Source organism: Chelon labrosus (assembly GCF_963514085.1).
Source record: "Chelon labrosus genome assembly, chromosome: 12".
Lineage (NCBI taxonomy): Eukaryota > Metazoa > Chordata > Actinopteri > Mugiliformes > Mugilidae > Chelon > Chelon labrosus.
In genome coordinates, this window is record NC_140345.1 from 4011337 (window position 1) to 4036074 (window position 24738).

The 24738-nt window shown below is 39.5% G+C and overlaps 1 protein-coding gene across 1 annotated transcript; it reads left to right on the forward strand.

Annotated features, from left to right (window-relative positions):
- Positions 1-19494: 19494 nt before the first annotated feature.
- On the forward strand, positions 19495-22636 carry LOC311497489 (sialic acid-binding Ig-like lectin 14; the record flags this gene model as incomplete). Its single annotated transcript, XM_084557810.1, has 5 exons — positions 19495-19933; positions 20047-20451; positions 20482-20760; positions 21488-21766; positions 22632-22636. Coding segments are annotated over 5 exons (1407 nt in total), but the record flags the coding sequence as incomplete, so codon positions are not given.
- Between the last annotated feature and the right edge of the window lie 2102 nt (positions 22637-24738).

Here is a 24738-nt window from a genome sequence, read left to right on the forward strand (position 1 = left end):
AGATGATCTGCACACCACCGAAGTCGAGGTTAGTGTGCTGGCAAGCATTAACAAAAAACTGGATATGCTGGTTACAATTCACGACGAGTTAAGCGATATGCGGAGAAGCCTCGAATTTGCTCACAATCAAATCGAAACCCTACAACAAACAAATCAGGAGCTTCAAACTTCAGTAACAACACTCAACCAGCAAATGCAAAATGTTACCGCAGAAAACAAACTGATGAAGGAAACAATTCTAGATATCCAAACACGCTCGATGCGTGATAACCTCATCTTCTCAGGCATCCCAGAAACATCACCCGATAATCCGGAGTTACAGCTTCAAAACTTCATGCACTCTCAACTCAAATTACCCGCTGACCTTGTTCAAAATATCACCTTCCACCGAGTTCATCGCCTCGGCAAACAACAGCAGGATAAAACTCGACCCATCATTGCAAAATTTGAACACTATAAACAAAAAGAACTGGTCAAAAGCAAAGGAAAACTACTCAAGGACACTCATTTTGGAATGAATGATCAATACCCACGGGAAATAAATGAACGAAGGAAAATTCTCTACCCCATATTAAAGGAAAATCGAAGAAACGACCTACGTGCAGTATTGGCAGTGGATAAACTCTATATAAATGGACAGTTATTCCGAAGCTCTGAAAAAACACCATGGCTTTTCTGAATAGATAGGCAATTATGCTATATGTATACATTTTCTTTTTCTCTCTCACACACACCTCTATTAGGCCTATCTCCACTCTCTAATTTTTTTTTCCTTTTTTTTTTCTTGGTTTATTGCTCTTTGTTATTTTCTTACTTAGCTCTCTCTCTCTCTCTCTCTCCCTCTTTCTCCTATCAATCTCAAATAAGGCATGTGCCTTTCTCTGCATAGGTCTATTGCTTATCCTTGTCTTGTTTCGTTGTCTGTTCTTGTCTATATGTGCAAAGTCCCCTTGTATTTACGTCTTGTCTCTCTGTTTGTCCTTGTCTATATGTGTAAATTCCCCTTGTCTAGTGTCTGTTTGTTAGTTTTGTATTCATGCTTAACACCACTCCTACCTCTTAGCTTTGCTCCAAGTAAAAAACGTTGGAAAACATGTTATACGAGATATGTCTCACATCCACCCAACACCGACAAGCAAAAACACTCACGCCATATTACTTTAACCGAACTGCTCTATCCCTCTCTCCCCTTCTTCACACTCGCTTTCTCCTCATCACCTCATACCTCTCCTAACTCACATATACTAGCCCACAACTCTGATATACCTGACATACACACATGCAACCACTTAACTTGATAACATGGAATGTACGCAGCTTCCGTAACCAAACCAAAAGACTTAAAGTAATTAATCATCTAATAAAATTGAAGGCTGATGTTTGCTTCCTTCAAGAAACACATTTAACAGATACAGAATTGCAACATCTTAACATTAAACAGTTTGACAAAATATACTCCTCAACATATAATAGCAAACAAAGAGGTGTTTCTATTTTGATAAATAAAGATATTCATATTTCATTAAACCAATCTATCATGGACCCAGACGGAAGATTCATAATCATTAATGCAACTCTAAACCATACAACATTCACACTGGCAAATATTTATGGCCCTAACAATGATGATCCATCTTTCTTCCACAATCTCTTCTCCATTCTATCAAATTTAAATTCAAACAACCTCATCAAAGCAGGAGACTTCAACACAGTCATCAATCCCACAATTGACCGCTCAAGCACCTCTGGTAATTTAAGAAACTGGCACTCCACTGATATAATAAAGCAATATATGGAGGACTATGGCCTTGGCGACAGCTGGAGAATGAGGAACCCTTCTTTAAGAGAATATTCATACTTTTCAACAGTTCATCAATGTTCATCTAGAATCGACCTATTTATCATCAGCAACTCGCTAATAACTAAGATATCGGATAACACAATCCACCCAATTTTGATTAGTGATCACGCTCCTGTCTCTCTGTCTATAAATACTCAAACATATACTAAAGCTTCAACTACATGGCGCTTCAACACCTCTCTTCTGGAAGACCTCAACTTTACAACCCTTATAAGGCGAGAATGGGCATCCTTTCTGGAGATGAACGACTCTCCAGAAACCTCACCTGCACTATTGTGGGAAACTGGGAAAGCCGTAATCAGAGGAAAAATCATATCATATTCTTCATATAGGAAAAAACAGCAACTACAATTGGAAAATACTTTAGAACAAAAAATTAAACACCTAACAAATGAAATTTCCCACCATCCCAGTGAACCAAAACAGAAGGAACTAAAGGAACTCAAAACACAAATTGATGATATCATACAGAAAAAAACACAATTTCAAATTCAGCAACTGAAATATAATGGTTTTCAATACAGTAATAAAGTAAACACTAAATACCTAGCAAATCTACTCCAACATAAGAAAGAGCAATCAATCATCCCAGCCATTTTGGACTCCACAGGAAACATTAATCAAAACCCACAGGATATAAATAACATATTTCGGAATTTCTACAGCAAACTCTATTCCCCAACCCAGCAACCCACCCAATCAGAAATCGACGCCTTCTTGAACGGTCTGGCATTGCCAAAATTAACTGCAGAACAAACCAACATTTTAGACGAACCCCTTAGCCTTAATGAACTTACCAAAGCACTCAATAAAATTCCTAGCAATAAATCTCCCGGACCAGATGGATTACCAGCCGAATTCTACCGACACTTTTGGGATATATTATCACCAGTATTCAACAGAGTAATTACAGACATTAAAACATCCTCCACCATACCCACACACATGAATACAGCAGCCATGACTTTACTACTAAAACCCAACAAAGACCCATCTCACCCTTCTAGCTACCGACCTCTCTCTCTGTTGAATACTGACTTGAAAATTATCACCAAAGCATTAGCAACCAGAATAGAAATAGTCACCCCCACACTCATTCATCCAGATCAGACCGGGTTCATAAAAAATAGACACGCCACAGATAATGTCCGCAGACTTTTTAACCTATTCAATATATCACAAGAAAGACAACAGAAAACCATTATCATTTCACTTGATGCAGAAAAAGCCTTCGATAAAGTAAACTGGTCATTCTTATTCAATACACTTCACAGATTTGGTTTTGGAGAGTCGTTCATCCACTGGATTAAAATACTGTACACATCACCCAGAGCCACCATCACCACTAACGGAATCACTTCACAGAGTTCACACTGCACCAGGGCACCAGGCAGGGATGCCCACTCTCGCCTTCCCTCTTTGCCATCTTCATTGAACCTCTTGCAGCAGCAATACGACAAAACACAATAATCAAAGGAATTCAGGTAGCCAACGTACAACACAAAATTAGTTTATACGCAGACGATCTTTTACTTTATTTACAAAACCCACAAGTATCACTTAAAGAAACGTTCAGCATTATCAGCAAATTCTCCCTTGTCTCACATTACACCATCAACTGGAACAAGTCAATTTTACTACCACTCTCAGTTGAGGCATGGGATTCTGGAGCTCAGGACACCTCCCTCCACTTTCACACAGGCAACATCAACTACCTAGGAATTCAGATTTCCCCCAGGCTGTCAGAGCTTTTCACCCTTAACTACACTCCCCTCCTTAGGAAAATTGAAGATGAATATAAACGCTGGTCTAAACATCCACTCACACTCATTGGAAGAATAGCTGCTGTCAAAATGAAAACCCTACCCCAAATTAACTACCTTTTCTCTATGATTCCCATCACTCCTACAGATAAATGGTTCAAAACTCTCAATTCATTAACAACACAATTTTATTGGAAAAACAAAAAACCCAGAATATCACTCTCAACGCTACAAAATAAAAAATCACATGGGGGGCTTGAGGCACCAAACTTCCATCACTACTTCCTGGCAAATCAATTACAATACCTAGTCAAATGGATCAATATACACAACCAGAATTACCCATGGCTGGAACTGGAACAAAACCAATGCACAAATATCTCAATTGCAGACCTCCCCTTCCATTTACAATCAATCAAGAAATACAACTTTGGCCAATGCATTACCATCCAGTCAACTCTGGCAGCCTGGTGGAAAACGATCCAAATCACAAAATCACCACTAGAATTAAACAAGTTCACCCCACTCTGGCACAACCCGGTATTTAGGATACAGAATAAAACTCTTTATTTCCCCACATGGGCACAAAAAGGAATCACACATCTTCACCACCTATTTGAGAACCACAATTTCATGTCATTTAACACGCTCATACAGAAATATGGGGTTGGGAGAGAACAATTCCTTCAATACCATCAAATTAAACTTCTAATTAAAGATAAGACGACACTTACCAACAACACATTACAACCTTCTCAGCTCATAGATGAACTTATGGAAATCAACAACTTTAAAAAATTAACCTCACAGCTATATACAATAATCTCCAACCTAAACACAACAATAACACTCCCAACAACAAAGTGGGAAAACGACTTGGCCATCTCTCCCAACCCTGAGTACTGGGAACAAATATGCAAGAATACATTTCTCATGACCAATAACACAAACCTGCAACTTATACAATATAAAGTCATTCATAGAACTCATATCACCCAAAGTAAAATGTTTAAAATGGGACTACACAACACCGATATCTGTTCACAATGCACTTTAGGTAGCACAGACAACTATTTGCACGCCATGTGGCACTGCCAACCGGTTCACTCCTTCTGGATCTCAGTCATGGAAACACTGTCCACAATCCTGAGCTACAGAATCCCAGCATCCCCAACACTCTGTCTCATTGGTGACCTCTCAGAAATCCATATCCAGGAAAAATACAGGAATCTGTTGCTCACTTCTCTAGCTGTCGCTAAGAAAGTAGTCCTCCAAAACTGGAAATCAAAGAAATCTTGCCATATCAATCACTGGATCAATTTAATCTCAGAACACATTTCAATAGAGAAACACAACGCACACACAAAGAAGCAAATATCAGCCTTTGAAGATGCCTGGTCTCCTTTTTCTGCAATCCTCAATTCCACAAAAACATAACTACAAGCCGCGTACATTACCAGACACATACCTCTCTCTTCCATCATGTATTAAGTTTATATCTTTTTTATTTTTTTTTTATTTTTTATTTATTTTTTTCCATCTAGACACCACTTTACACATACAGCCTACACACATACAGTACATACTCATACACACATGCACACACATACACGCATCACTCACATTCGAGTACAACTTCTTTCCATACCTCTCTCCCCTCACCCTCAAACCGTGACCAATGTGAACCTAAGATCAATAGCTAATATTCTGTCTTTGTGTTTGTCAACTGTCTTGTCCCTCTGTTGCCTGTCTGTTATCTTGTCATGTCTTATATGTTGTATATGTTGTTTTATGCGCTACATTGTATACTTGTCTTAGATGTATCTTATATGTGTTGCGTATTTTACACGTATCTCACTGTAAGTGGTGTTTTAATCTCCCCTCCCCTTATGTATCCTGGGTTCCACTAAAAGGGTTGTATGGTTACGGTAGGACAAAATAATGTACCTTTTCTTTTTCTGTTTGCTTTATTAAAAATAAAGTTGTCCTCCGAAGAGGGGGGGTGGTGGCGGAAAAAAAAAAAAAAAAAAAAAAGAAATTGGATCATGTAAACGTATTAATTGCCCAGTCCCAGCCTGATGTCTTAGTTCTCACTGAAACCTGGCTTAAAAAATCTGTCCCTGACTCTTCCATATCCATCAATGGTTTCAATGTTTTTAGAATTGATAGAGCTGGTCGTGGTGGTGGTGTCGCCATTCTCACCAGATCCTTTCTCTCTGTTTCTACTCTATGTGCCATAACCATACCCAAATCCCTTGAGTTTATTGCTTTAAAAATTCAACTTGGACCACATAATACTATCATTGTTGCTGGAGTGTATAGACCCCCTTCCGCAGATGCTGCCTCTTTTGATCATCTTGCAGAATTAATATCCCTCCACTGTACAACCGAATCCATTATTCTTGGTGATTTGAATTCAGACTGGCTAAATAGTTCATCTAATTATTTAAAGCAGATTTCTGCCAGCCTAAATTTCTCCCAGTTAATCAATGAACCGACACGTCCCAATCTAGACAACCCCCTCAAATCCACAGTCATCGATCTGATTTTCTCAAATCGTCCAGATCGAATCTCCTCAGCTAGTGTCTTTGATTTGGGAATCAGTGATCACTGCCCCATTGCCTGTGTCAGGTCATGTCATTTAAAAAGAACCTCTTGTAAAATTATTTTAAAAAGAAATTTTAGAAATTTTAACGAGCAAGCCTTCCGTGGTGATCTTTCCCACAGTGACATCCATCGCACCTCTGATATTCCTGATGTTGAATCAGCATTAGATTTTTTTACAAAATCGTTCCTCTCAATTATCAATAAACATGCTCCACTGAAAAAAGCCAGAGTAAAAGATAGATCCAGTCCCTGGTTCACTTCTGAGCTTTCAGACCTACTCATTAAGCGTAAAAAAGCCTGGTCCTTAGCCAGACGTACTAATTCACAGAGGTGTCAAAAGTATTCACATTCTGTACTTAAGTAAAAGTACGGATACTTGTGTAAAAAAATACTCTGGTAAAAGTAAAAGTACTGATTCAACTCCTTTACTCAAGTAAAAGTAAGAAAGTACAGGCTTTGAAATGTACTTAAGTAAAAAGTAAAAATGATTTTGCCATTAATGAAACAATTCATCCGTTAATTTTGCAAAATGAAAAAGTTCTAGCAGAATAATCTAGACTGAATTGACCAGATGTCCTGCATGAACATCTGAATAATTTTTAATAATAAATTGAGGGTTATTGGGTTGTTGTTTTTAAACCGCTAGCTAGTGTTAGCTATAAACTATCAAAAGGTGGGTTTCCATAGCATTGCTAATGTTGTAAACTAGCTTCCAAAAAATCCTCAAAAAGCTAATGATAGCAACAGAAACCACACCATACATGAATTTGTTTGTTTCACATTAGACCAGTAGTTCTCAAATAGTGGGGTCAGGTGGACTTTCAGTATTACTGTCTTTATTGATGCTTGAACGATAAACACGCCTCCAGTCACTAGGTGGTAGCAGAGCTCAAACTAACCAACAGGCTGCCTATTCAAAACAGTAGAAGAAGAACACAGGAAGCGCATCGTCGACTTCCCTTCTCCAGTCCGATGCAGGCGGCAACCTCCGGGTCTGAAAATTGAAGCCAATGCGGAAGTGCAAAAAACTGCAGTTCATCGAGTGACCGCTTGAGGCTGGCTCCAAAAGGGAGCAAATCCCCATAGACCCCCATGTTAAAATGCCCAACTTTACAGCAATATTAAACATGTTTACAGCCTGGTACAAAAAACGGTTTTAGTCTCAATGCCTTATTTCACTATTCGTGACAACTGTACGGGGGGTGAATTTTTTTCTAACGTGTTCGTTTATTTTTTATTAAGGTTTAAAATTCTGCATTATTAAGGGCGTTCCCGCCTTGAGTGACAGGTGACGTATGGGCCGGTCCCTTGGCGGTAGCTGCTAGCTTTGGTCTCTCCGCTAGTCCCCAGTTAGCTAATTAGTGTCACGACCATCCGGCCGTGCTTGTAGTCAGTTTTGGAAAATAGTACACACAAATACCACTGACAAATACCGAATAAACAATGGCTTGTTGTTCGGTTAATTGTTCTAACAGACCTTCAAAGAAATCTGCTCTTCAGTTTTTTCGGTGAGTGAAATTTATTCTAAATAAGTTCGCACTAATTAGCAAGCATTGGTGTTTGCGCTTAACAAAACAAGCGAGTTAGCTCAGCTTGTTAGCTAGCTCGTTAGCCAGCTAATGCGATGTTAACGGGAGCACATTGTTGGTTGTTACGGTTATTAAACCGACTTGTATAGAAATCAATACGTAATATAGAAGTGTTGGACTTTACGATGATGATACTTTTAAACCTCATGCCTCTGTATGACGTTGGTAAAAACAGTTCACCTCATAAATTAGCTAACATACATGTAATGTTAATTTTGAACTTGATTTTGGCAATATAACGAATATCTTAAAATCATTAAGAAGTGGCGACCTGTGTGCAATTACAATAAGATTTGTATAACCTAAAATGATTAATGACACCTGAACAGGCCTTTGTTGCTACAGATGTCATATACAGGTTCTCCAGTCTTGGATCTGTCATATTTATATTTCTTTATCTTTATGTCCTCGTGCTTTTTAGTGTCTTATATGTTTGTCCAATGTTCCTGGCCTGCACCAGACAGGTCATGGTATTTCTTTCTGCCACTGTTATTAACCAGTTACCTTTTTCTTCTATAGGACACTTTGGGAGAGAGAAATCTGGAACAAACAACACTAACAACAATAATAATAAAGAGGTTGAAAACGTTACTTATTTCACAGGACACAAGTATTTGTAATTACTGTTACATCTGTTCACATATTAAAGAACACTAAACAACTTGGAAATGTGTTGTCTATAATGTTGATGTTTCCCTGAATGCATTTGATCTTAACTTGTTAAACCACTGCTTGTATAACAGTAATTTTTTTGTTATTAAAATAGAAAAGACTAAATATAATTTAAATTAACAGCAAATGTTGGACTTGCTGACATTCATCAGTTTTCAATGTTAATATTGTGGTCATTTTAACACAGTTTTTGTTTGTTACCTTTCTACATAAACTACAATTCTGTATTCTATCTCATGTGTTGAACACCATTGCCTGTTATTTTTTAACTTTCAGATTAACAGTGACGTTTGTGAAAGATCTACAGGAAGCATGAAAGACAAAAGGAGTGCAAATACAAATAGGATTTTAATGTAATATGTAAAAATTTTTGCTATAGAAAAAAAAGGAGGAAGGCCTTTCCACTGTAGTCCACCAAGACAAACCAACAGATGAGGACATCCTGCAGACTGAGGTTGTTCCCATGGTGGTCACAGCTCTCTAGGCCCCACACCGTCACCAATTATCCACACTGTATGGAAGGGAAAAAAGTATAAGTTAACAAAATTATGTCACATTTGAAGGGTAAAAAAATTAATACCAGTACGTATATTAACTAGTTACTGAAAGAGAATCATCTTGTAATAAATATAAATGTGCCTGTCTTTTACAGATCATAATGTCATTTATGGTTAGAGCTTTAAACCAGACAGCAGCAGCTTTAAACAGCAGCCAGCACCAACATTGTTTATTAACGATAGTAAACATATTCAAGGAACATAATCCAATAAAGTTGTTCGAAATATTAATTATTTAATAAAAATATAACTTAAAAGTTTAACGGTGAAGTCATTTGATTCAGGTTCGTTGGTGTTTTGAGTAAATGTTTTATGACAACTTGACAAAGTTCTGCAACACTCGACAAAATCTACAGCTGTAATTTAACCAAGTTACTACCTTTATTTATTTTGTTGTGTATCACTAAAATTAAGACATAACTGATTATTTCGAGTGTTATATATCTTCTGGTGAACTTACCTCAAGCACGGTGAGCTGGGGTGCTGGGAGGACGGGTGAGGAAAAAGGGGGAGTTGGCCGCTTTGCCGTGTTAGCCGGCTGCTAGCACCGCGGATAGCGGTTAGCCTAGCTCGGTAGCCTGAGCTAACACGGTAGCGGAGAGTTGAGTGGGCGGGTTTCAGCGTCCAGGCTGCCTTAGGTCCGCCCCAACACGACACCCATGTCCATATTTGGAGTATCCGAGTGTGGGCGGAGTAAAGCAAATCCAACATGGCGACCGAAGTCTCCGCCCACTAGAGGCTTCATTTTTGAATTCAGAAACCAATGGGTGACGTCACGAAGGGTTTGTCCATAGTATATACAGTCAATGGTCCGATGCTCCAGTCATGTCCGATCATGTCACGTCTTTTACGTGGAGGTTAAAAAAGTAACGAGCTTGTTTTTCAAATGTAAGGAGTAGAAAGTACAGATATTTGTGTAGAAATGTAGGGAGTAAAAGTAAAAAGTCGTCCGAAAAAGAAATAGTCAAGTAAAGTACAGATACCTGAAAAATCTACTTAAGTACAGTAACGAATATTTGTACTTCGTTACTTGACACCTCTGCTAATTCATTGTGTGACTGGACCGCTTTCAGACAATTACGCAATAAATGTACTGCTTTAGTCCGCAATACTAAGTCTAATTACTACATTAACCTGATTTCCAGCTCTCGATCAGACCCCAAGAAATTTTGGAAAGCAGTAAAAAGCATTAATAATTCTACCACACCTGTACCTATGCAGCTTAAGCTTAATGACCTTATTCTTAAAGATCAACCTGATATCTGTGATGCATTTAACAGACATTTTTCTGCTGTTGGCAACCTCTCTGATAGTGAGACTGGGCCTTCTCCAGCTGTACCACCTCAATCTCTGGTTAATGAACCCTTTTTATCCCTACCTTCCTCCGATCGTCCTCAGTTCAATTTAAACCCTGTTGACATAAACTTTGTATTGAGGTCTCTTCTCACATTGGATACAAAGAAAGCTACTGGTGCTGATGAATTAGACCCCTTTTTTCTCTGTCTTTCAGCTAATTTGATTGCTAAGCCAATAACTTACATACTCAATCTCTCCATCTCATCAGGTTCCATTCCGAGTATCTGGAAAATAGCAAGCGTAGTCCCCCTTCACAAGGGTGGTGATTCCTGTAATCCAGATAACTACAGACCCATCTCTAAATTGTCTTGCTTGGCCAAACTACTAGAGTCCTCAATAAACCTTCAACTCAAAAAATTTCTATCTACTAATCTCATTTTGAATCCACACCAATCTGGCTTTAGGCCACAGCACAGTACTCTCACTGCCACCACTCTGGTCTTGAACGATATTATAACTGCCCTGGATAAAAAAAGTCATTGTGCTGCCATTTTCGTTGACCTCTCCAAAGCCTTCGACTCAGTCGATCACACTCTGCTCCTGGAAATATTAATTAAGACAGGCTTTGGCCCCGTGACTTGCACCTGGTTCAAAAATTATCTATCAGATCGACAACAGTTTGTTTCACTTGGCTCTACTCATTCCCACCTCTTACCCATTACTAAGGGTGTGCCGCAAGGATCAATTCTGGGCCCAGTCCTCTTCACATTATACATAAATAACATATCTTCATCATTATCAAACTGCTATACTCATTTATACGCAGATGATACAATCTTATACTGCATCGCAAACTCACCTGAAATAGCCATAAAAAATCTGCAAACTTCCTTCAATATTCTACAGACAGCATGTTTTAATCTTAAACTTACCCTGAATGCACAAAAAACTAAATGGATGTTGTTTTCAAATTCTAACAATACATGCTCTAATCTTCACATCCGCACTCAACATGGTTCCCATATAGAAAGAGTCTCTGTGTATAAATATCTTGGCATTTGGATTGATGATAAACTTACATTCAATTCTCATATCGATCATCTTGTAAAAAAACTAGGTCAAAAAATTGGTTTTCTTTATCGAAACAAATCTAATTTTCCATTGGCATGCAGAAAGAAATTAGTTGAAGCTGTTTTCATGTCCGTTTTAGACTATGGTGACATCATTTACATGCATGCCTCTGCCTCCACTCTTAAACCCCTAGATACCATTTACCATTCTGCCCTTAGATTCATTACTGGTGCCACCTACTCCACCCATCACTGTACTCTGTATGGCTTAGTAGGGTGGACCTCCCTAGCTCAAAGATGTGACTCCCACATGTTTCTATTCATTTATAAAGCCCTCATCGGCAAACTTCCCATCTACATCTCTTCATTACTTGTTGAGTCCACAATCACTTACAATACCCGCTCTAGCAACTGGTTGCAATTGTATATTCCCAAAATTCGGACTGAGCTGGGGAGGTCTGCCCTCTCAGCTTATGCCCCACACATCTGGAATCATCTACAGCTAACTCTTAAGTTAAACTCACTCGTCCCATTCAATCACTTCAAATCATTAATTACTAATTCCCCGTCCACCGTTTTCAATTGTTTCCTCTGATCCTTTTTTTTCATTCTGTTCTTTATGGTATTTTATTGTGAATATCTTTTGTGTATTTTGTCTGTTTTGCTCTGTACTCTCGTCTGCACTGTAAATGAGGCTCGCCTCAGTGTACTAACGAGTTTAAATAAAGGTAAAAGAAAAAAGAAGAAAGAAAGACTTCTTGAACCTCTTTCCACCTTAGTGGGCTGTCATCACACTGGCTAACTATTTCACCAATTGGTGGAATATCAGAGGGTAGTGCCAACTTTCTAAACCTGTCCGTATCTTTATGCACCTCCTCCAAGTACTCCTCAAGCTTCTCTTTTGGTACCGTGAGGTTACCATTCTTTTCCTTACTAAATAGTGACTTCACAAACCTAAATGGGTCCTTATAAAATGCTAATCTAGCTCGCTCTTTCCTTTTCCTATTTTTCCTAATGTTCTCCGCCCTTCTTAATGCTGCCAATCGCTTCCTAACATCTGCCTGTAAACAATCAATACCTTCCTTCTCTTCAACCGTAGCTTTCCTCCACTGCTTCTTAAGGAGTCTCCTCTCCTGTACGAGCCTATCGATCTCTTGCTGACGCCTCGATCTAACCACCTGTCCCTCTTGCTTCTTCTGTTTCTCAACCACACCAAATCTTTCCTTACCATAACCATAAATAAGATCTCCCATTTTCTCCAACTTACTCTCCGCCGTCCCTTTAAGTCTACCTAGTACACTAACCAAATCGCTATTGATGTCCTCCCACTGCCTAATATCTGATGCACCTGGCCATTTGATCCTTGCTTTCTGACCGCTAATTTTCTCCCTTTTTGGCTGGCTGGCCTCTCTGTCTGCCTCAGTGCTTGCACCTGCCTCAACATTAGGGGTGCTGATGTCCTGCGAACTGTGGGTTAACTCCTGTCGCTGGACTTCAACCGACTGACTTAATGCACTTCTTAGGAAGTAGCTATCAATGCGGGGTCCCTGTGTTCCCTCTGCCAAACACTTTTTCCTCCCTTGGTGGATTCTGAGGCCCTTTACTGTTGTTATCTTTTGCCAGCCACACACACAAACCTGCTGCTTCTTTCCATCTCCATCTGAACTAGTAGCTTCCAGTAACGTGCCTTGCCTACTCGGTGTCAAATTCATTCCTGGGTCAAAAGCCGTGTCAGTCCAAACTGAGTCATCTTCCGCCCCTGCTCTCGCTGACTCTAGGGGTATTTTTGAATTCAAATAAGGGGAAAGACAAGAAGATAGATTATTTGTCTTTAATTTAATCCACGTCATCAGTGACAGTTCTATTTCTTTCTATATGAACACACAGCATATATATATGAATAGTATATACAGTATTTCAAATACACAGACACTTGAAATACTATTGATTTGACCATCACCACTTGATTCACTTCATTCGATGTTACTTTTTAATTATTATTCTTTTGATTTTGCAACTGGTTGTTGTGGATATTATGTCATTTTACTTGTATAAAATTGTTGTAGCCCTGAGGTGCAAAACTTCCTTCACACAGTCAAATCAAGTAGAAAAAGAGGAGGAGGTGAGGAAGTGTCCGTTCACAGTAGAGACACACTGCAGAGACCACAGTAGAACACACTGACAGAGGTAAACACTAAATATTTAATACATCTGTTAAGAATGTAAGTTGAATCATGTCACTTGGTGTGGCTGATAGATAATCAGTGTGTTATATTTTATCTGTAAAAGACAGCAGCCAACTTTATCACTGAATGTGCAACATCTGTTAGTGAGCCTCGTCATGACCTGACTCAAATGGTCACAACAACCGAGAGACACACCAGTATTTAATGCAAACAATACTTTATTTATTCATTAAATCAGATTACATAATCAGCTGCCTGCAGGAGAGACAAACAGTGGTTACTCTCACAGATGACACCAGGGGTCATCATAGCCTCATGGTGTGGTTTATATCTTCCCCTTTATCAACTTGTAAGTCTGTGAAGATTAAATATGTATTACTACATCTGTGACAGTGTTCTCATGACATGCTTCCAAATTACACATCTTCATTTTCACCATAAATTTTTCATTAGCTGAACTCAAAGATCTAAAACAGGTGTTTGTGGCCTGTGGAATGTTGGTCCACTCCTCTTCAATGGCTGTGTGAAGTTGCTGGATATTGGCAGGAACTGGAACACGCTGTCGTATACGCCGATCCAGAGCATCCCAAACATGCTCAATGGGTGACATGTCCGGTGAGTATGCTGGCCATGCAAGAACTGGGATGTTTTCAGCTTCCAGGGATTGTGTACAGACCCTTGCAACATGGGGCCGTGCATTATCGTGCTGCAACATGAGGTGATGGTCGTGGATGAATGGCACAACAATGGGCCTCAGGATCTCGTCACGGTAGCTCTGTATATTCACAATGCCATCAACAAAATGCACCTGTGTTTGTCGTCCATAACATACGCCTGCCCATACCCTACCTGTGATTCCTCTTACATTTTCAAACTGTCATGTAACATCATCAGTTTGTATCATAAGATTCCACATGTACGCTTTAGTCAGATATGTGTATCTATGACAGATGTATGTTTATCTTGCTGTTCTCTTCTCGTCTCTCTTTCTTCTGTCTGTACCCGGCTGGCCTTAGGCAGATGGGTCCCTCCATATGAGCTGGGTTCTGCTCAAGGTTTCTTCCTGTTAAAAGGGAGTTTTTCCTTGCCACCGTCGCCTCCAGGCTTGCTCTGGGGGTTTCAGGCCGGGTTTTTGTAAAGCGTCTTGAGACGATTTGTATTGTTATTGACGCTATATAAATAAAATTGAATTGAATTGAACCCCACCGCCACCATGGGCCACTTGATCCACAACATTGACATCAGAAAACCGCTCACCCACACAATGCCACACACGCTGTCTGCCATCTGCCCTGAACAGTGAAAACCGGGATTCATCCGTGAAGAGAACACCTCTCCAACGTGCCAGACGCCATTGAATGTGAGCATTTGCCCACTCAAGTCGGTTACGACGACAAACTGGAGTCAGGTCGAGACCCCAATGAGGACAACGAGCATGCAGATGAGCTTCCCTGAGACGGTTTCTGACAGTTCGTGCAGAAACTCTTTGGTTATGCAAACCGATTGTTGCAGCAGCTGCCCGAGTGGCTGGTCTTAGACGATCTTGGAGGTGAACATGCTGGATGTGGTTACACGTGGTCTGCGGTTGTGAGGCCGGTTGGATGTACTGCCAAAGAAATGAACATTCAATTCACGGGCAACAGCTCTGGTGGACATTCCTGCTGTCAGCATGCCAATTGCACGCTCCCTCAAAACTTGCGACATCTGTGGCATTGTGCTGTGTGATAAAACTGAACATTTCAGAGTGGCCTTTCATTGTGGCCAGGCACACCTGTGTAATAATCATGCTGTCTAATCAGCATCTTGATATGCCACACCTGTGAGGTGGGATGGATTATCACGGCAAAGGAGAAGTGCTCACTATCACAGATTTAGACAGATTTGTGAACAATATTTGAGAGAAATGGTTATTTTGTGTATATAGAAAATGTTTTAGATCTTTGAGTTCATCTCATGAAAAACAAAAGTGTTGTTCACCATGATTGTATTTTTATTTTCAACATTTTATTGTTCACCACATTCATTATGGGTTATAAATACATCACATGTGATGTGTAGATTGATGAGACACTTCCTGTTGTCATTAGAGGAGCTGCTTTAGTCATTTATTACATAACATGGTTCTCTCAAAAATCTGTCCTTGTTTCATTCTTTTGTCAGGTCATTCACATTTACAGCTTTTGGTGCATAAGACAAATGTCACTGTTACCATCATTTCTGAATACTGTCACTGAAAGATGAATGTAATCTTTGGTAGGAATCATTTCAGAGTAACACTGGGAGTTTGTAGCTAATGCAGCATGCAGCATGATCTAAGACTTAAACAGTTAAACAGTTTACCATCACTTCTCTTAGTGTCAGGTCAGTACAGAGCCAGTGTCTTCTTCCCTGGGCTGTTGCTGGTGTATCCCTCACTGTCAATATCTTCTACACAGTGATGTTCCTTTGGTAAGTTACTGCATCTGCACTTACATCTTGAAGGTTCTGCTAATGCTTAAGACACTCACCAATCACCCTTTGTTCTCAGAAGGAAAGCAAAAAGAAAGGGGGCACCAAATCAAGAGGACTGAACCTACACCTACACTAAGCACTGAGAATGATTGTCACAGTTTGTTGTTGAGACTCTGGTAACATCATTCAGTTTGTTTGCTTGTTCACATATGAGCTTTTAAAGACAGGATTTCCATACCCTGTGAGTGCACATTCAAGTGATCAAACATGTTATATTTTATAAATAGAATATTTCTATGGTGGTTAAAACCTTTCTTTAAATGATCATTTTTGTTTTGCATTGTAAAGTACGCTACTTTTCTTTACATATAATAAACTGTAAATCTACGTGGTTTCATTTCAGACAAATCTATGCCCAGATGTAAACTGTCTATGTCAAGTGAACATGTAGCAAATCACACGTCGGTCTCTGTTCAGCTTTGAATTGTACGTCTGTGTCTTTGTCTTTGTCATTTGACAGTGTCTGATGCCTCATCTGACATCCAAACATCAGTTATCTTGACGAGGACTTTGCCATCCAGATGTGACCAGGACAACAATTCTAGCAACACAGTCAGCTGACTCAGGATGACATGCAGAATGACAGTGAACTGAGAGGGAGCGCAACAAGAAGACAGAAGTGCAGTTCAGAGTTGAATAGAAAGACTTCAGTCACATTTCCAGTCATCACTGACATGTACACATCTTTTAGCTCTGTATTCATCCAACAAACACCTTGGCATCTCAGAGTCAGTTTTTCAGTACATTTATTGCTGACTGCTGTTGGATATAGATTTCTGAATCTCCTATTCTGCCAACATGCCGTGTCCCACTCGCTTGTAATACGACAACTCTCATCACTGATGGTTTTCTACATCTGTGTCCCTGTTTATTCTTATAACAATATATTATGAACACATTGTCTACCCATTATTCACCCTCTATCCATCCTTTTTATCCACCAGTCTCCCATGTATCATATATCACCTAGTAGTATCATGTAATCTAGTTGGTATCATGTTTATATGCTGCATGTATCATTTTATGTATCTATGGATTTAAATGTTTGCTTCTAACTCTCCTCCTCTCCTCCATTCTCTTCTGAAACCACCTCCCACTTTTTTGTGTCTATCTAACTTCGGGTTAAAATGAAATAGTCACCGTAGTGTTTGTTCTGGTGGTTTCAGGCTCAGCTAAAGTGTCTTGAGACCATTTGGATGAATATAGATGCTATATAAATAAAATAAAGTTAAACTGATATGAATATAACAATGATATCTCACAAAACCCTCTTAACCTGAAACTCTGCTATGTTAACTGTTAACTCATACCAGGCTGGTCATCACAGGTACTGTGAATGTTTGGTACAAGTCACTGATCATATAATGGAGTACATAAAGTGGAGAGTTGCCTTATTCTGCATATTATCTGCGCCACACTGTGATGACAGTTTTAACCTTCAGACAGAGTTACTAATAGAAAACCATGTCTGAGTGATGTAAAAGGAAGCCACTGAAAAAGTTTTATAAAATAATAAACCTTCAAAGCAAACACATATTTAAACATATTTAAAACATCTTCATGAGAAGAAAGTGGATAATAAACTGTTTGATTTGGTTTTACAGATGTTACACATTTATGGATACATTTTATTTCTGAATTTACCACAGATATTTACTTCATTTATTGTTCATTTTTTTAATTGTTTCCTAGTGCACACAAAAGCTTGACTGGAGCTTTGCAGAGACTAGTCAATTTATTAATTAGTTGACCAACAGAAAATGAAACCATTGCTCTTAATTAGACAAATAAATAACAGTTTAAAGCATTTTAATGTAAAACATCAGACTGGTGCATGCTGGTTCTAACAAACACAGTAAATGGTTATGACCAAACTGTTTCCAGTTTCTTTGCTAAAATAGTCACAGTTTAACACCTCAGTTACAAATGGGAGGTTTTCAGAGATACTGTCAATAGCAGTGAGTTTTTAGGCGGTGTCTCAACAAGCTGGCACTATATTTACATTGCTGAGAAACTTAGCAACAGAACGTTCACAACAGAGATCAGAAAACACACAAATATGCAGAAGTGTTTTTAAAGAAACTAATGCAGCTGAAATAGGGAAATGCTGTTTCTATTTCGATCTGCTCTTCATCTGTCGAAAGGGGTCTTTTTTAATCCATGGCTATTTGCTATTTAGATTTATGGAAATATTAGCATCACAGGTCATTAGTAATGTTGAAGCAATGTTATATGAGTTGACAAATGTTGAAGAGATTAAAATAAGATACCTATCACACAGTCTCTTAAGTAACTACATGAGAAGAAGTGGTGTGCTGGTTTTGAAGAAAAAATATCACACACTGACAGTAATTCCTTTTAAGGAAATCAGTCAGTCAGTCATGAGAGTAGAAAAGCTGGTTGGTCGTTGTGGTGGAGGAATACTCCTCAGTGGTGCATCAAGAAACTTCCTGTAAAATTATTGCTGCTTAAAAAGAAAGAAACTGAAAAGAGAGGAAGATCACTTCAGAGCAGAAAGTCAGCAGAGATCACTGTGACAAGAAGAGAGAACAGGAACAAGACAAAAGAGGTAAAACAACATTTAATATGGGTTTAAAATGTCTTTTTAAAAGAGTTAACTGTGTTGAACAAAGAGGACTGAGTGGACTGAAGATAGTCTGAACTAGTCACAGTTGTTGTGTTCATTAAATGATTCAGGTGGTCGACAACTGGACAATATGGATGAGATTTGAGATATTTATTGGATTTCTGTTGTTATTGAGTTGTTGTTAATATTACATTCTAGTAAAGTTTAACTTTCAAGAACAGATAAAACAAAGAGCCTTGCCATAAAAAAATTGCATGGTCATGTGACTGACTAAAATGTGTTAGAACAACTGAATAACAAAAAGTGCAACATCCTTCATGGTATGTGTGATATCAACTGTGGACTTTCCTTTGGTTCTATTTCTCCATGTTTACTACATTTGCTGCATTAAAGTTTGTCCTGTGGAGGAAGAGACTGAACGTGTCAAGCATCAACTCAGGATGTTTGTTCTCTTCTGGGTGACTCTGCTTTTCTCTGTGAGAGGCAGCAGTGCTGACACAGGTATGTATCTTCTCCTTGGTCATCTTGTAATGCTGCTAAGATTAAACATTTGATTTGACAGAGTTTTCTTTTGAATCACAAGTATGTTTTTGTCACCATCAACCTACCAGCATTTAGCTGCAGTACTGTCATCTGTTGTCATTTTGTTTCTCATGTGTATTATGGCTTAAGAAACTGTGATGGTGTGATATGTGTTTAACACCAATAAGCAGCTTCTATCATTTCCATCACTTATCAGATAACATGGTTATTAGCAATAACTAAATATTGTCTGTCCTTGTGTTTGTCTTCTCATTTGTATTAACAGACTCGTCAACTGGATTAAAACAACACTGCCCAATAGATGACTACTGTGTTAGTCTCAGTGAGGGAACCATAACAGCAGAGGCTGGACTCTGTGTTGTGATACCATGTTCTTTCACTACTGCTAGTGGCTTTACACCATCCTCTATAGTGTGGTACAAATGTGATGCATCAAAAGTCAAATGTGGTGATTCTGACATCATATTCGACTCCAGTAAACCAAACAGTTACGATGAGTCAAAAGTTCAGTCTGGATTTAAAGGACGAGTGTCATCTTTAGAGCCTGATGTGAGTCAGAGAAACTGCAGCATCATGATTAATGATCTCAATGAGTCTGATTCTGGATCATATCAGTTCAGAGTTAATGGATACCTCAACAAGCAGACAAGTGGATTTACATACCTCACAAAATCAACTGTCTCTGTTAAAGGTATTAAAAGCTACAGCAACAACAATCATGTAGTGTATAGACGGTGTTTTCTTGTCTCCTTGAAGCATGAAGTGTGTCTAGCTGATTCAATTAGTACACTGTATTTCCACTAGGTCTCAGTCAGAAGCCCACAGTGATGATTCCTCCACTGACAGAGGGACAGCAGACCACACTGACCTGCACTGCTCCTGGTCTCTGCTCTGGATCTGTTCCTACGATCACCTGGATGTGGAGAGGAGCAGCAGAGGATGACTCTCTCCTCAGAGGAAACATCACTGCTTACCAGACTGAGAATGTGACTGCTGTCACACAGAGACACAGCTCAACTTTGACCTTTAACTCTTCAGCTGAACACCACGGCACCAGTATCACCTGTAAGGTCAGCTTCACAGGTGGAGCAACTACAGAGGAGACTTTGACTTTGACTGTGAACTGTGAGTACTTTTTATCCACTCTGCTGTATTTTACAGTATCAGCTGTCTTCTTGTATGCCACTAATACATTTTGGGAAGGTCTATGAACAAGTTATATGTTGTTTTGTTTCATAGATGTGAAGGAAATTCAAGTAACAGGAGACAGAAGTGTGAAGGAGGGAGAGACTCTGAATGTGACCTGCAGTGTTGATAGTTTCCCTCCATCATTTATCACATGGACTAAATATTCTGAACCATCCATTCAAACTGTAACAGGAACTAATCTGCAGAACAACAATGAAACGGACACTTTGTTCATCTCTAATGTGACAATAGAAGATTCTGGACAGTACATCTGCACAGCAAAACACCTGAACAACACCCTGATGGAGAAAGTCAATGTGAACGTGATATGTAAGTACTTAAAAAAGAGAAAAAGAAAAAAAGACACTGTTAAAACAGGAACATACCACTATAGACTGCTCACCATAGTGTTGTTAGTTCCTGTTTTAACTAGACATTGGTCACTGTACAGACAAGAAGAAAAGAGACAGTTTTTTGCATTTTGAGTATTTTATACTATATATTTAGATATAGTATAAAATAGATTGATGAAGTACTGATCAGTCAAATAAAAATATATACATGTACTATTTGTACAATATTAGAAATGAAATAAGAGAAATATAAATGTAGTGTTTTTAAATTTTGAATTCTTTTCTTTTTACATATCTGGTTCTCAACTGATCTGGCAGTGAGATGGAGACAGTTCTGTAGTGTTGGAGCTAAAGCAGTAGAAGCATGGGCCTACTAATTGTTCATCTGTCATTAGTCAGACTGAGTAATCTTGGTGAGTTTTCAGTTATAAGGTCAGAGAGCTAAGGTGATGCTATAAAGGGATCTGAATGTAACTGGAGGGATTTTAAACTGAATTCTGAAACACACAGTAAGCACCAATGTAATGTACTCTGTTAAGTGTTTGTAACCTGGCTGCTGAACCTACTGAGAAGTTGTAGTCTCACAGGAAAACAGTCTTGAACAAGATGGCTTGGTCTTCAGTGTTATCAGGCAACACTGAGCTGATTCATGAGTTCTTTGATTGGTTTTCTCCTCTCTGATCTTAACACACTTTTCTTCACAGATATAAGGAAACCTCATATCTCTGGAAATACAGCTGTTCACGAAGAAGAGACTCTGAATGTGACCTGCAGTGTTGATAGTTTCCCTCCATCATTTATCACATGGACTAAATATTCTGAACCATCCGTTCAAAATGTAACAGGAACTAATCTGCAGAACAACAATGAAACGGACACTTTGTTCATCTCTAATGTGACAAGAGAAGATTCTGGACAGTACATCTGCACAGCAAAACACCTGAACAACACCCTGATGGAGAAAGTCAATGTGGACGTGATATGTAAGTACTCAAAAAAGAGAAAAAGAAAAAAGGATGCTGTTAAAACAGGAACATACCACTGTAGACTGCTCACCATAGTGTTGTTAGTTCCTGTTTTAACTAGACGTTGGTCAATGTACAGACAAGAAGAAAAGAGACAAATTGTTGCATTGTGTGTATTTTATGTGCCGCTTTTATGTGTTGCACTTTTTATTTAAAATAAGTTCTATGCATAGATATCTGAAATACAACAAGTGTGGGAAGGAGTAGGAGTTTGCAATGTTAAATAAGGAGGGGTCGACAGTGTCATCTGGGAACACCCCAGCATGTAAAAAGCAGAAAACTAAAGTAGTGTGATCCAAAGAATAAAGACAGGTTTGTGACTGATGAGGCAGAGAGAGTAGATAAAGCAAATATTTTTATTGAAAGCACAAAATTAAGTTGTGCAAACAAAAAAAAAAAAAAAAAAAAAAAATGACTGAGGACAGGGTCACTACTACGAAAGAATATTTTATTTTCTCATGGTCTAAAATGTATGTGGAGTGGATGCAGAGTAGGATATTAATTCACTCACAACATAGGCTCCAGAGACATTCGTGTCTGTGATTAATGGTCTAAAATATTTTAAAATATGGTAATTTTTTCCGTCTTTAGACTGGCTATAGGCGGCAACAGATTACGAGCGTTTGTGTTTTCTCTGAGATGAGAATGATGCCTGAGTCGGTTAAGTTTAGTTTCTCTGCCGACCGAAAGAATGGCTGTTGACTCCCTGCTCTCGGTTAAGCAGGGACTCATGAGTAGCGGATCCGCAGCGGACTCATGAGTAGCAAATCAGACTCATGAATTGTGAATCTGCTACAGATTCACTACTCGTGAATCTCTGCAGGCTGAGTGCAGTTTGCGCTGCTTGCTAGTGGTCATGTCGGGTAGTAGATTTTGCTTCTCTGCCTCGTGAGATAAGATTGTGGCGGCACTAGAGGGAGGGGGGAATTTCAGAGTTAAATTAAACTCCGTCGCCAATTTTTGACCACACCGACAACGCCACCTTAGGAATTGCACCCAAGGAAATTATTTACAAGTTTTTGATCTCAATCCAAAGCACACAGGTAAGTGGTATAAAGGGAGCTGGAGACGTGTTCCAAAATAGTCAAAAAGATTTTTATTATAGTAATCAATTAAAATTGTTTTGTTTTTTTAAGAACAATATCAGACACACTAGGGGAAACTGAATCTAATCATACGGGGGCCGATCAGTGCTGTGGCTTACCAGTGGGGCGCAGGGTACGGAGAGTGAAGGAATCCCAAAATCAAATAAGGCACCCCAAAACAACACCAAGCACACACACTGTGGAAACTCAAAATGGGGGCTACATTCGCACACACAAAAAACAGGGGGACCACCACCAGGGCACCAGGACCACCACCTTGAGCTCACAGCAACTGAAAGGAAAAGAAAATAAAATTAACAGGGCTTGCACAACAAAATCAAAGTTAAACAAGATCATAAACCATACTCAAATAATCTTTTGAATAAAGAAAAAAAAGAAAAAATCCCAACAGAAAGAAACAAATTAAATTCACAACATAAAAAGTAAATTTCCACAAAATGCCACAAATGAATCAAAAATAGTAGCTCCCTAAACAGATTTACCAAAAAATGTATAACATTAAATGAGGCGTCATGGAGCTACATCAAACTAAACAGAAACAACCTAACATAAATCAAGAAAACAAAATTACTGAAAATAGCAGTCAATAAAGAACAAAAAACAACAACAACATCTGAAACTAAAGACTAACTCTAAACCATCATAGGAGAAAGAAACCAAATAATTCAAAATAAGTCTCTTTCACCCATTAAGAACGTCCCATAAAGGATTAGCCCTACAGGCAACACACGCAGCAACCAGCCGACCAGCGCAGCGCACCAGCGCGGGGAAGCGAGCGGTTAGCCCGAATGAGGGCAGAAAATCAAACTTTAAGCCAGGACAAAGCAGAAGGGTCTCTGAGGCGCTGACACAGCTCTACTTGTTGGCTCGCATCAACCCTATCGCATACATAAAGGTAAATTTAATATATCGCTAAGATGACTGAAGAGCAGACTAATGCGTGGATTATGCTTCCGTGTAGTGATCACGCAATGGTCACGCAATGGCCACGCAGTTGCTTGGACGCAGTCGTGAGACCGTGATGGTTCTGCGTGGGGTTTACGTGTCGAAATGCAATTCAATGCCACACCGGTAGAGGGCGCTATGATTTTCTGTGACCGACCGACGAGACTCTTGTGACGTATCTCGCTTCGTATAGAGCATATGGTAAACAAGAGGGAATTTCTTCCCCCCTGCATCGCCGCTGCATGCCGACATTGATTTTCGGACACGAACGAACCGGTCCCTCACATTCTTCCACTTCAGTTTACATTCCTGCACCGACAACCCGAGGTTTTGAGAGATCTGCTCCCAGGAGTTGACGGACATCTGGTGGTCCTTGTAATTTCGAGAAGACACCTCGTACAGGTTCGAGTGCTTGCGAACCTCCTCCGCCAGACGCTCTTCCATGTTGTCCATTCTCAAAGACCAACCAAACTGAAGACTTTTTAAAAATGGCGGTGTTTATGAGTGGAAACCGGAAAAGCGGTCTCCAGCGGATGTAATTAGCGGACCAATCACAGCCAATGCTGCTGCGTTGCTGTTGCGTTGCTGTTGCGTCGCCTCGACGCGCATTGAGGATTTTTGGGAGGTGCACGTCTGGCCCTTGCGTAGGACGTACGGGGGTCCGCAAGGACATAATAGGTCCGTACGCCCCCTCGCGCTGTCTCAAAGCGGAAACATAACTTGGGCTTAAGTGGGGCTGCCATCCGGCATACATACCGATCAGAAGCGACCAAACAACCCAGCGGGAGAAGCAAGGTGAGTGAAGGTAGAACCCAGCAGAGCTCGGCAGACCACGGCAGTGGCGACAGACAGCGATCACCTGGTGGCGATCAACCAACA